The sequence below is a fragment of the Pteropus alecto genome, unplaced genomic scaffold, assembly GCF_000325575.1.
Source record: "Pteropus alecto unplaced genomic scaffold, ASM32557v1 scaffold33, whole genome shotgun sequence".
NCBI classification, from domain to species: Eukaryota; Metazoa; Chordata; class Mammalia; order Chiroptera; family Pteropodidae; genus Pteropus; species Pteropus alecto.
The window spans coordinates 3,269,704-3,283,096 of record NW_006435762.1 but is presented as its reverse complement, the minus strand read 5'-3'; the positions used below and the strand labels follow the sequence as shown (position 1 = coordinate 3,283,096).

The 13,393-nt window shown below is 40.9% G+C and overlaps 1 protein-coding gene across 1 annotated transcript in view; it reads left to right on the top strand.

Moving 5' to 3' along the window:
• The first annotated feature begins 2,040 nt into the window (after window positions 1-2,040).
• Window positions 2,041-13,393, top strand: part of SLC7A14 (solute carrier family 7 member 14) — a 48,885-nt gene continuing 37,532 nt past the window's right edge. The window contains exon 1 of the mRNA XM_006910827.1: window positions 2,041-2,344. Within this exon, the coding sequence (XP_006910889.1) occupies window positions 2,041-2,344 (304 nt within the window). The remainder of the gene's footprint in view (window positions 2,345-13,393) is intronic.

The following is a 13,393-nucleotide window of genomic DNA, read 5'->3' as shown; positions in this document are numbered from 1 at the left end:
TAGACTTGGCGCTCCATGAGACCAGGTACCACATCTAATACCATGCATGGCATATCATCGATGCTCCATACATGCTGGCCGAGTTGAAATTAAATAGATGTATAAATTAATTTCCCCACAAGAGCTCAAGCAAAGCAATTGTTCTTGCAACCTTTCTGATATACATGTGACACATTTTCTCACAAATCTGAAAATCTTAAAAAAAAAAAAGTGCTAACACTCTAGGTTTTAAATGACTTCGGCATATATAGTGACACTATCCTACTATACTGATATTTAAGGTGTTATCAAGAGTTAAAATACAGCCAAAATCCAGTATGAAGCATCATTGTCAAATCTAGGAGGAAATTAAACCAGCAGGGCCATCACCCAACCCCTGTGAACCAAACTGCCACATTTCACATGACTCTTCTAATTAGTTAGTGTTTGCAAAAGCTTTAGAAGCATACAAGTGTTACATTAGGTGCTAAGTGGTATTAATTAATAATATTGGTAGATTACATGAACTGGTACTTACTATAAATGCAAATGTCCTAGGCTTAGCAGCACATTTAGCCATACCTCGAAATTTTCTTTATAGAATTTTATAAAGCTTCTGGCTTCCAAAGAAAATCACTTTATATAATCTTTGCATTTTTCTAACTGGACAAAACTTTTGAAATCATCTAATACAATAGTTCTCAATGCTATCGGACCCAACACCTCTTTTTTTGTAATAAGTGTTTTTGTTACACCCCTCTTTAATGTTTGAAGCAAAATTCATGGGTAATCTACCTATATATAGCATATTTTAGTATGTAAACACTCTGTATATAGTAATCTACCTGTATATAGCATATTTTAGTATGTAAACACTCAGGCATGTCCAAATGAAGTTGTCAGACACATGCACTATATGGAGAAATACTGCAAATGGGCCAGTTCCAAACAGCAGGCTGCTACAGCGTGCTGCGTGGGAGATGCAGCAGCACGGCAGCATTGCTGTGGGGGCCTTGGTTTTCTGAAAGTGTGAAGAAGTCCTCTTAAGTTCCAAACTAAGGAATTTCCAGTCTTCCTTCAATTTATTCTATAGTGGCATATCTGGAAATTTCAATGTACCTCTATATTAAAATCCTCCCTAAAAAATCCCGTGTGTTTATATGATAAACAGAGTTAGGATTTAGGTTCAGATCATCGCAACCAGAATTTTCGTCTACAAGAATGTCTGATGAGATACATTCCCACACATTCAGCATCTCCGGAGCCCTTCCACCAAATACCAGGGACACTCCCTCCCTCCTCAATCTTTGAGACCCCCCCCAAAAAAAATGCTCAAAACATTTTCATTTCATTGGAGAGCAAGGCTCCAAAACCTTCCAAAGCACTGCCCCTCTTGAGAGTCATAGATCTAATTTTACATCCTTGTGCAAAACAATGAGGCTATTGTGTCCCCAGAGAATATGCCCAAGGATCACAGACAAAGTCTTGGCCAAACCAGGTGAAAAATACTTAGAGTTTGGACAGATTAGCATGTTCCATGTGCCACACGTTGTCTTAAGCTTGGTTCAGATATACTCTAATCTTTACTACTCAGACTTTATTAGCCCCACTATATAGTTGAAACCGAACTACAGGGAAGTGAAGTGACTTACACAAGGTCCCAGAGAAGTAAATGGCAGTGTCCTGACTCAGACCATTCTCTTCAGAACAACTATGCAACACAGTGCAAACTACAGACCGTCATTTAGCGCTGGAGAGGACACCAAGGGAAAAGCAACCTTCCTGCGCATGAGTACACAGGATAGACCGGTTCTCCCAGTGCAGTGCATGGACCTCCAATCCTGTCCCTAGGTCATGGTTTGTTTCCCACCTGGTCTCATCTTCTTTTTTCTTGTGTTTTTCCTACAGACATTCATGCCCAGGAGAAGGCCACTTTGGGTCCCTCTGGACTTTTCCTAAAAGGGAGATCCCCGTGCACTAGATGAGTTCCAGAAGCATCCATTAAGGCTTCCATAGCCCTATTCCATCAGTTGACCTTCACTGTAACCCCTACCACTCAGGATGAGTGGCTTCCTCGCCTCCCTGGACCCCCGGCGGGTGCAGTGGGGAGCCGCCTGGTATGCTATGCACTCCAGAATCCTGCGTACCAAACCAGTAGAGTCCATGCTGGAGGGAACAGGGGCTACCACGGCACACGGCACCAAGCTGGCCCAGGTGCTCACCACTGTGGACCTGATCTCCCTTGGTGTTGGCAGCTGCGTGGGCACCGGGATGTACGTGGTATCTGGCTTGGTGGCCAAGGAAATGGCAGGACCTGGTGTCATTGTGTCCTTCATCATTGCAGCTGTTGCATCCATATTATCAGGTAAGTGTCTCGGAGCAGCAGAAGGCCTGCGGAAAGCGTGCTTGCCAGGCTGTTCGTCCTACAATTCTAGAGTACTTAGTGGTGAGATGTGTGAAGTGGCAGAAGACAGGTCATCCTGCTTCCTTTGTGCTTTGACTGCCAGGGAGTTCAGGGTTACGTTTTGGCTCAACTGTAGTAGCTTCCCTTTTCGCTGGTTTTTTGATACAAATAATTGTTCTGGTTCCCAGCCATCTCCGACTTCTCATTCCCCATCATGTCTTAATGGCTCTATTTTTATTATAATTCTCCCTTTCATTGGAAGATAAGTCAATCTTTTTGTGTGGTGAGAGGGAAGAGATAGCCAGGATATAAATAATGAATAAAGACTAGGCAGAGTAGCAAAATGAGAAGTCAGTAAATCTAATATGATTGGTATTTGATGAGCCTCAAATTGGCACTGTGACTCTCAAAAGGAAGAAACCAAGATGAGAAATGTAAAGCCACTGCGAGACTCACATAGCAACATCTGCCACAGAACTTCAACAGACTGATATTCTACAGAGGTAGCTAAATTAGCACCTTCTCTTTTCTTCAGAAAGAATCCTTTAAAAAAATCATTTTTTTTTTTTAAATTAAGTACCAGGACCTAAACATTTATCATCTGTGAAACAGCTTTCCTATTTCCTTTGCTTTTCCCTCCTCTTCAGTTGTGATCTATGGTACCTTCCCAGAATGCCAGAGATAGGTTAAAGAACAATTTGAAAAAGAAGGAAAAAGAAAATTTTCTGTTTTTTGGTGGTTATAATGCAAAAGCATCAGGCAGATCATGTGGTTCAATCCATGAGCGGGAGAACGTCATGATCTTTTCAAATGTTTCGTAAGAAGTAAGAATGCTAACTTATGTGGGAAGGTCTGTGTACTAATACATGCCATCACAAGAAAAGTTCTGCATTAATATTGCATATCTAGACTAAATAGTCTTCACTCATGTGGGATGCACAGACTAGGAATGTGTGACCAGAAAGTACATTGGTTTACATTTGACATTTTTGCAATTTGATGAGAAAAATATTTCCAGACTGATTTTATTTATCTCCTGTCATGGCTTATTTCCTTGTTGGTTTTACCATCTCCTTTTTCTGAAGCCATTCTCTATTATGCATGAATATCCTAATAATTGAAGTTGCTACAGAACAGAGGATATTTTTTCCTTATAGATTAAAATAAATTATTCACCTGGATGAATTTCATGGGTATTTGAAATTCTATTAATCTGATTGCAATTATTTTCAAACTTATTTGGCAAAGAAATTATTTGGGAGAAGATGACAGATTTTTACCACAAATTTGTAGATCTTAAAGTGTTATCACATGGAATGGCCCAGTAATGGTAGAACAAAAGGCAGACATGTAACTGGGGAGTCCCTACAGGGGTCACAGAGCCAATGGCTAAGAGTCCTCCTCAGTTAACGCAGATTGCTCAGTCTTCCCCAGATCCGTCCTGTTATGGCCCGTTCCCCAAACCAGAATGATTCCTGAGAACAAATTACCCAAATGTTACCCTTCATGATGTTACGGTACATTTAGAAACCAGAACAAGACCCAGTCTCATACAGCGAGGCTGCCCCCTGTCACAGTGCCCATGAGTGCTGTATAACCTAGGCTTTTCTGCTGCTCAGATGGACCTGAGCTTGGACCAGCCAGCGTTGTACGGGAGCCTGTTCCCACCAGCTGCCAAAGAGCCCCGATTGTGCACACTTCTTCTCAACTTTGCATTCAGTGAGGTTATGTTGTTAACTTGAAATTGGTTATGATGGGAGTGTTTATACCACAGAAATTGGCAAATGCTACAAGCCAGAGTTAGTTTGTTTTCAGAGAGTTGGTTGTTTATGCCACTGAAAGCCACTGTACTGCCCAGTAACTGATGACTTCACCAAGGCACCAGGCACCAAAAGAAAAGACTGCATCTTCCCCAATCAAGGACTCCTCCTCCACGTATGGCTACATCCATAACACTTCTCTATGCTTTATGACTGATTCATCTCCTTGTTGAGGCCAGCCAGAATCCTCCTAGAGCCCCAGCCAAGGTCAAGACCAAAATAGCTTATGCCAAAGTTAGCATATCTATAGCCAGTTTCTTCAACCAGACCTCTTACTCAGTGTCACTCAACTAGGGAAAGTCCCCTCCACTGTCTTCTTTCCACTCCTATATCATCATCTCCCTATTGCCTCTTCCTTGACAACTTCTCCATGTCACAATAATCCAACTCTCTTCAACCCTCAGACTTTTTAATACATGGTCTTTTTCTCTTTCTGGCCTTAACTAAAACTTGGATCAAACTTAAAAACGCTGTTGCCCTGCCACCCAATCCGGGAAGGATGTCATTCCCAGCCTCCTGGCCACTCACGAGATCAGGAGGGTCTGCCTCCCCACGGCCCTTCCAGAGCCCTGTCCTTCCACCATCACATCAAAGCCCTGTCCTTCCACCATCACATCAAAGCTCCACACTGTACTGTGGCCTGCAGAAAGCTACTAAACCTCTCAGCGTTCTCAGTTTTGTTTTCCTTATCTGCAAAATGGGGATAATAATAGTGCTTAACTAATGGTGCTATTATAAAGAGTAAGTATGAAAATATATGCAAAGCTTTTGGCACAATGCCTGTCAGTGACAATCGCCTTCCTGAGGCTCATGTGCCCTGACTCACAATGCATACATACCCTGATGTCTTCACTTTCTCAGTCACTCCCTCTCACAGTCTTTCTCTCCAGCCCAGCTTTTGTCATAATCCCAGGCAATTTGAACGTCCAGGTAGCCTAGCTATAACTGGATATTGTTATGCCCATGGCCCTCGCCTCTACTGGTGCCACATCAGTCACCATACTCATGGTCGCACCCTGCTGTTGTCATCACCCAGAATGGCTTTGTGTCAAGAACCTTAAACTAAAACCCCACTCTCTGACCATAGCTCATTCCTTCACTATACATGATCCTAAACCTTATCAAAAATTCCCCCCTCTCCCTTGACTCCCTGTCCAACACAGCCTCTGAAACTGCCCAGTAAAATCCATCCCATCCATCCCAGAATCTCTGCCTTCTCAGGTCTGCACCTAGGTAAACAAGAGCTCTTGGAAAAGGTCACTCAACCCCACAGAGTTGTGGTCTCCAGCCTCCCTCTGCCGGGCCCATGAGTTCTTTCACTTGCCCTTTGTCAAATCTTCTCAATGAGTTTTCTACACTTTCACTGCTCTCTTCAAGCCCCGCTCCATGCATAGTTCCTAACTTAGAGCAGACAACCTTTATTCCTTGAAGATAACTGCCATGAGCTCCCTAAACATTCCACCACCAAATCCGTATCTAATCATCACCCGCACTTGCCACCTTTCCTCTCATTCCAGAAGGTAAAATGTCCTCACTTTCAGTTCTTTGTTCCCTTAACTCTATCATCGTCTACTCTCAACAGTCCCCCTTTCCAATTGTATCTTCAGCCTCTCCTCGACAGGCTTATTCCCCTAGTCAAGTCTCTCCTATTCTAAAATATAAGTCTTCATAGGCCCACATTCTCTTCTATCAACTTCCAATCTTTCTCCTCTCCTCATTCAAACTCCTCAAGAATTCTCATTGATGGCTCTTAACCTCTGTTTCATTCTTCATCCTGCTACTTTCTGTCTTCTGCCCCCACTATTTAATGAAACTAACCTAAATAAGGTCACCAATGGCATCCTCTTCGCCAAGTCTTATAGATATTTTTTAGAACTTATGTCGCTGGAACTCTTGAAACATTTTATATTCTCTAGTTTATTCTCTTCATAACTCTGATCATTTCTTCTCTGTCTCCTTCATGTCTTCCCTTTCTCTACTTTTTCCTTAAATGTTGGTGTTTCTCACTCTACATTCTCTCTAAGGTAATTATGTTCTCTCTCATGGTTTCAACTGCCATCGTTAACCCCACGTTTATATTGATTCATACCTCAGCCATACACATGTCCTCCAAGCTTCACACTGCCTATCAAACATCTCCATCTGGATGTTCCAAACATAGCTTCATTCAACATATTCCAAAGGTATCCTCTTCCTCCACACCAGGTTCCTCTTTCTATTCATTCTCTCTCCTCTCTCTCTCTCTCTCATCCAGTATCCACATATCAAACATCAGTGAAAGACTCTGATTGGCTTTTCTTAGGTCAGGTGTTCACTTTTATATTGCTAGAATAATAAGATAAACACAGCTAACACCTTTCCTGATAGATGCCTAGCACAGTGTACTAAATCAACTGCCCATTTAAGATTCGTGGTTAAATTTGAAGGTGAGTCCAGTCTCCAGAGTCTGCACTTATCTTCAGGATAAATGTCTGCTTGGTTGCAAGAGTGGAGTAAATAAAACATTGAGATTAACGGGGTTTAGCTTTTTTGAGGCAGAGAGGAAAAAGCAATGAGGTTAGGGGTGTTTTCCAAGGAAACAGTGCGGGACCACACAGTCTAGGCTGAAAGTGAGAACATGAGAGTAGTAGAGATTCATGAGAAGTGGCAAGGTCAATGGAGATAGGTGCTCTCAATAAGTCCAGGAAATTAAAACATTGAAAAAGTGTGCTAGAAGAGTATAAATGAAGTCAAAGAGTGGGATGTTTGAAATTAAGATTTCAGAAGTGGTACAGTAATGAGTAATGTTAATTTTAGATTTGAAAACTGGCTCAGCCACTGACCTGTGAAATCTTAGCAAGTTCCATAAGTTCTCTGAGCCTCACCTTCTCCACTTTGAAAATGGTCATAGTAATAATACTTACTAGAGTTGTGAAGACTAAATGAGATGTCTGTAAAGTGCCTAGTACAATGCCTGATATATAGTACTAAATAAGTGGTTATTACTGTTTGGTGCCAAGTTCCAAATTAGGAGTTTGACATATGTTATCATATTTAAAACTCATAATATCTCTTCAAAGTAGGTTTTATTATCTGCAGTTTTACATGTGAAGAAATTAAAATTTAAATAACAGAACCTAGATTCAAATTTGTTATGCCAACAATATCTTTCTACCTTGACTATGAATTTAAATCACTTGGGCAACTTTTTTTCTAAATAACAAATTGGGGAAGGCGGAGTTAGCTTTATTGAGTTATAATTACATACAACAAAATTTACCCTTTTAAATATACAAATCTATGACTTTGACTAACACATACAATTGTGAAATTCCTACCACAATCAAGATACGGAAAGTCCCATCACTCTCCAAATAATTCTTTCATGTTACATCTTTGTAGTTTTTCTCTCCTCCCTCCCTCAACCCCTGGCAACTACTTGTCATATAAATGGAATTATTCAGTATATAACCTTCTGAGTTTGGTTTCTTTCACTTAGTATGATGCAACATAAATTCATATTGTTCGTATCAGTGGGTTGCGCCATTTTATTTCTGAATAGAATCCTCTCGTATGGATATACCACAGCTTGCTTATCCATTTACTAGTTGAATGACAATTGGGTTATTTCCAATCTGGAGTCATTATGAATAAAGCCATTAATAAATATTTGTGTACAAGTTTTTATGTGAACACAGGTTGTCATTTCTCTTGAATAAATACCTAGAAGTGGCATTTTTGGTCTTTGTGGCAAGCTTTATAGTACACTGGCAAACATTTTTCCAAAGTAGCTGTATTATTTTTCATTCTCACCCTCTGTAAGTGAGAGTTCCAGTTGCTCTGTACCTTGCCAGCACTCACAATTGTCATGTGTTGTTTTTTTTGTAATTGTTTTGTTTGTTTGCCATTTTAAAAGTTATATTGCAATGATATTTCAAGTGGTTTTAATTTTCATTTTCTTAATTACTAATATTTTGAACATCTTTTTATGTGTTTATTTGCCATTCATCTGTCTTCTCTGGTGAAGTGTCTGTTCAAATGTTTTGCCCATTTTTTATTTGGGTCTTCATTTTCAAGAGTTCTTTATATATTCTGGATATGAGACCTTTATTAGATATGTGTTTTCGCAAATATTTTCTCCCCATTTATGGCTCATCTTTGAATTGTCTTTCAATTTCTTTTTAAAAATACTGATGCTCAGGCTCCACCCAGATATTCTAATTCAATTGGACTGGGGTAGAACCCAGGGGTTGGTATTTTTTTAAGTTCTCCAGAGGATTCAAATGTGCAGCCAGTGTTAAGAACTACTCTGTTATGGGAACCAAAACCTACCTTCTCTGCAGTCATGACCTACAAGAAGAGGAAACGTATGTTAGGATAGAAACGATCTGGCCAACAGGTTTTTATGGGATTTTCTTAGCCTTGTGGCATCATCCCCTATGCCATGTAAACCAGCTTATAACATGAAACAAATCTGATGAGGAGAGAGAACCGCTTTCTCTACAATTTGACAAGATCCAAAGTTACAATAACTTTCTAAGTTCCTCCTACCAGTCCTGCATCTACACCAGAACTGCCCACAGCCCTATCACAGTAGAAGGAAACTTCAGATGCAGGAGCTTGTGCTATAACCTTTACCCTTTGTCCAAAATGTCTTATCCACACTTTAATAGCTCCGCGACCATAACCAGACCCCAAGCCCATTACCAAACCTGAAAAAGTCCTTTTGTATATACCAGATGAAGTAAACTAGGTGGGGAAATTGTTTTTCTTCCTAGTTCCTATCTATAGCCTTGTTGAGAGACTGAGGGATGGAGGCAAGATGGTTTACAGAAATTCTCTAATTCACTTGGCTAGGATAAAACACAAAGCAAAGCTCTCATGCCAGTGATATCTGACAGTTAAAAGCAGCCTTCCCCAGGAGGCTCCTATGAACTTGAGTTTGTATGAAGGATTGCCAGTTTAATTTTTTTTCTAAGTTTATTTCTAGTTCTCTTTTAATATTATTAAAATTGAAACTCAGAGAGAATATAGGTCTGAATGACTCTTAAGTTTATTCACTTTCTATAATAACCCTCTAAGCCCATATCCCAAATGGTTTTGGTAAGGATTAAATGACAATATGTATACACAACATCAGTCCCCTGCCTGGTTCACAATGCCAGTAATTTTTATCACCTACTCATAATAAATAGTTAGCAAAAATCTAGTAATATATAGTCCAGTAAAGATGTGGTGGGTACCCACCATACCAGTCCTGGGAGAGCACCAAAAATAAATAAGAAATTATCTCTACCCTAAAGGACTCATCGCTTATTAATGGGTCTTTTATGAACACCAAACCTGGCAAGTAACTATGAATATAGTAGTAATAATAGTAATAGTAGCAGAAGCAGCTACCATTTATTGAGCACTTACTATGTACTTAAAGAGTTCTAAGTGCTTAGCACATTGTTTTGCTTAAACCTCACAGAAGCCCTATGTGATAAGTGGTATTATCATCCTCGTATTAAAGATGAGAAAGCAAAAGCTTCTGAAAAGTTTGGCAACTTGCTTAAGACTACTGCTTAAGAGGTGACAGAGCAAGAAATAGAGTGAAAGCAAGGAATAGAGTGACTCCAGAGCCCACTCTTTAATCACTTTCTAATTCTGCTACTATATTAGCAGATAAGGATTAGGTTCAATTGCATACAATAGAAAACTAAAAATGAGAGATAACTTCATTTGTCTTTATGTAAAAGAAATCTGAAGGGAGGCTGCTATTGTGCTCCCATAGTCATAGGGACTAAGGCTATTTGATCTTTCTGGCCTACCATCCAGATGCTTGGCTTCCATCCTCAAGGTGACTTCAAGATCCAAAATGGCTGCTGGAGCTCCAGTCAGTATGTCTCAGTTCCAGAAGGCAGGAAAAAGAACAGAAAGTTGAGGCAGGTCATTTCCCACATCTTTGTCCCCTTTATAAAAAGCTTACTCATAAGTTTGTCCCTACAACTTCTACTAACATTGGCTAAAACCTGGATACTCAGCCACAACAATCGAGGCTGATAAATGCAGTCTTCTGACTGGTTATATTGCCAATCTCAGTATTACAGGGATTCTGTTGATGGGAAAGAAAAGGGAAACTGGCTGTCACTGCCAGATCTACAATGGATGCACAACCCTTAAGCCCTCCAGTTTGCTGAGGTCAAACTGTTCTGAAATATTTAAGTAAAATTCGTTTTGATTCCCAGTAATGCACAAATAGAAAATTTAGAGCCCCTAGGGAGTTGTGAGGCTTCCTTTTCTCCCAGCTCTTCCAATTCTAAATGTCTATTTCTACAGAGTCTCTGTCTCCAGCCTGCATTTCGCTTCCAGATGTCCCTTTTCTTCACCTCACCATCCAGCTAGATGACACCCAGATCCTTCCTCCTCAAAATATCAGGAAGGCAAGATTGTATGTGCAGTGGACTTTATGGAAAGTTTGGGCCAGAGATGGAAGATACAATGCAGTCCATTCCAACAGACAGCAATTTAATATATTGCTATCTGTTTTTTACAATTAAATATAGGACATTCTAATTCTCCCTGCTTTTAGAGAATGGCCACCAACCCTCTCTTCTTGGCTCTAGCCTCCAGCCCCACTGATGGGCAGCCGTCCTCCTTCAAACTCCCTAGCCTGTTCATTGTCAAGCTCAAAGACTCTCGTCCATATCTTATCCAGAGCAGTTTGTGTACGGCTATCTTACTCCAAGTTCATCCTGGCCATTCTCCAAAATCTATCATCTTCTAAACAAAATGGTCCATCAAGATATTCACTAAATGAAGCAGGTTCTTGGAGAAGAGATTTGGGGGCTAAGACAAGAAGGTCAGATACTATTCCATAGGCACTGAGAAGTTCAGTGACATGACCAGATCTGTATTTTAGTAACAGTGCATACTGTATAGAACAGACAAGAGATTGTGAGGCCCCAGGCCCTGACCGTGGACATCAAAAAGAAGCTTAGGATGGAGAGGATTCGGGCATGGGTGGATGAGGGAGGCTGAGTGGAAAAGATACGTGCTTTCTCTAGTTCATAATAAATGAGAATGTTTTTGAAATGCTGTCATTAGAATGATGGATTTACAACACCATTCTGGTGACAGACAGTGAAAGTAGAAACAGGAAACACTAGTATAGAGGATCCCCACAGAATACCAAGAGGGGGAGTAAACTAACCCTGTGGGCAGGACACTGCGTATGGTGCTGTCAGGTAGCACCTCCTTTCCACTCTCACCAACCCGGTGGAGGGAGGGGTGACTTTAGTTCCACCCTCACATGAGGAGCCAGACAGTCAGAGGTTAAAGTAACTTCCTGAGAAGCAAACAGATATTTAGTGGCAGAGCCAGAACTAAAATCTAAGACTAGTAGACTCCAAAACTCATGGTCCTCTCTTCCAGCAAGCCTCCTCTGAGATCTTCGAAGTCAGTATTTCTCACTAAATGTGGATTAATAAATGCGATCAATGAGAAGGATCTAAAAGACAATAAAGAATCATCACACTGAGTGGCATTCTGCTTGGCACTCTTAGTTTATGGTTTAGCACTAGTGTTTGTAATTCATATTTCCTACCACCCTCATTTGTTCTTTAGCATCTTCTAATTCATTATCAGGTAACTGAATCCCTGGGGAGGTGGTAAGGGAAGCAGAGCTCTGTCAAACAGATGGCTTTCCCCCAGATGAGGCTCCCAAGCTCCTCCCTGGGCTGGTTCTGTGGACGTTCACAAAGCTTAAGCAGAGTCTCCCCATTCCTGTATTCATCTCATGTCGGATTTTCATGATCGAGGAAGATTTGTAAAGATTCAGAGTCTATCTAGTTAGTCTAGTGAGTGTATTTGTTTTGTTTTTCAGAACAAACCAATTTCCCCTCCTCAAACCGAAGCCAGACTTAAGAGGTGAACACCAGGGGGATCGGTCCTTTCGCAACCTATTCAATGATCTAAATCACTCCTTCATTCCACAAATTTGCGGTTATTTGTTCCCCCAAATATATCTGAGAACTGCTTAGAACCACGGTACTGGGGGATGGGAAAGGCAGAAACATTGAGAGGGTGGGGAGGAAGTGCACACCAGTCTTCAAGCCTCTGAAGATGAGCTCTTCAAAATAGTGTCCAAATACACAGCTACATGTTGAAATTTTAATAATGATAGCAGCTATCCCTGATGTTTATAAAGCGTCTAAGCCATAACTTATTAAACACTCCCTAAATGTTAGGCATTGCTATTATTACTATTGTTTTTATGATTATTAGACAAAAACTATGCCCTAGGCACTGTGCATACATCAACTCATTTAATCCTCTCAAACTCTCTGCTTGGTAGATATCAGTGTTCCCATTTTGTGGTGAATCATAATAGCTAAATCACTGGGGACTTATAATGTGCCTGGTGCTAGCTGAACACCAATGGCATAACCCTTCCAACAAATCCTACAAAATAAGTGCCATTATTACACTCATTTTGCAAATAACAAAACCAGGGCTCTCAGAGGTTAGGTGACTTGCCCAGGACCACAAGGCAGTCAGTGGCAAAGGCCGAGTCTACCTTGAATTCTGCTTAGCTCCAGAGACTATTATTCCCAAGCTGCTTCATGCAGACACATATACCCCAAAACTTAAAAACTTGCTAAAAAGAATCAAACGAATCAAGGAAACCCTCACTCTTACTGGGGTTTCAAAAGAGCCTGCCGCTCACTCTGTTTTACTAATTAGGAGAGCACTTTTCTAGCTCAAAACTTCTATAACACAGGTCACAGAAATGACTTCTAAGCTCGGCACCTTTCTGTCACCTGTCAGCAGTGAGAAGGGTGTTGTAAAGTGCATGTAGCTCTTCTATACAGGGCTGATTGACAGCCCTGTAGGAAGGCTGTCAGTTACCAGTTCAGAGAAGGTGAACATATTTTTATAGAAACTTGCAAGTTTCTCAAATTGCTAATTGTGAAAATGAGTTCCCTCCTGCAAACCCAGGAGAACCTGGGCTTCTTTCACATTTTCTGCAGCACCTGGTAGAGTGAACAGTACATCCCAAGAGTGCCTAGCATGGCTGTGGGAGGGACTGGCCACTTGCCCTGGGCTCAGCATGGCAGAGGTGCTGAGGAAGGCAGGAAAGAACTTCAAGACAAAGAGCTTGGCATCGATGCGAAGAAACAAGACAGGCACACGTGAAACACTTGTGCTGCAAGAGACGGTAGGGTCT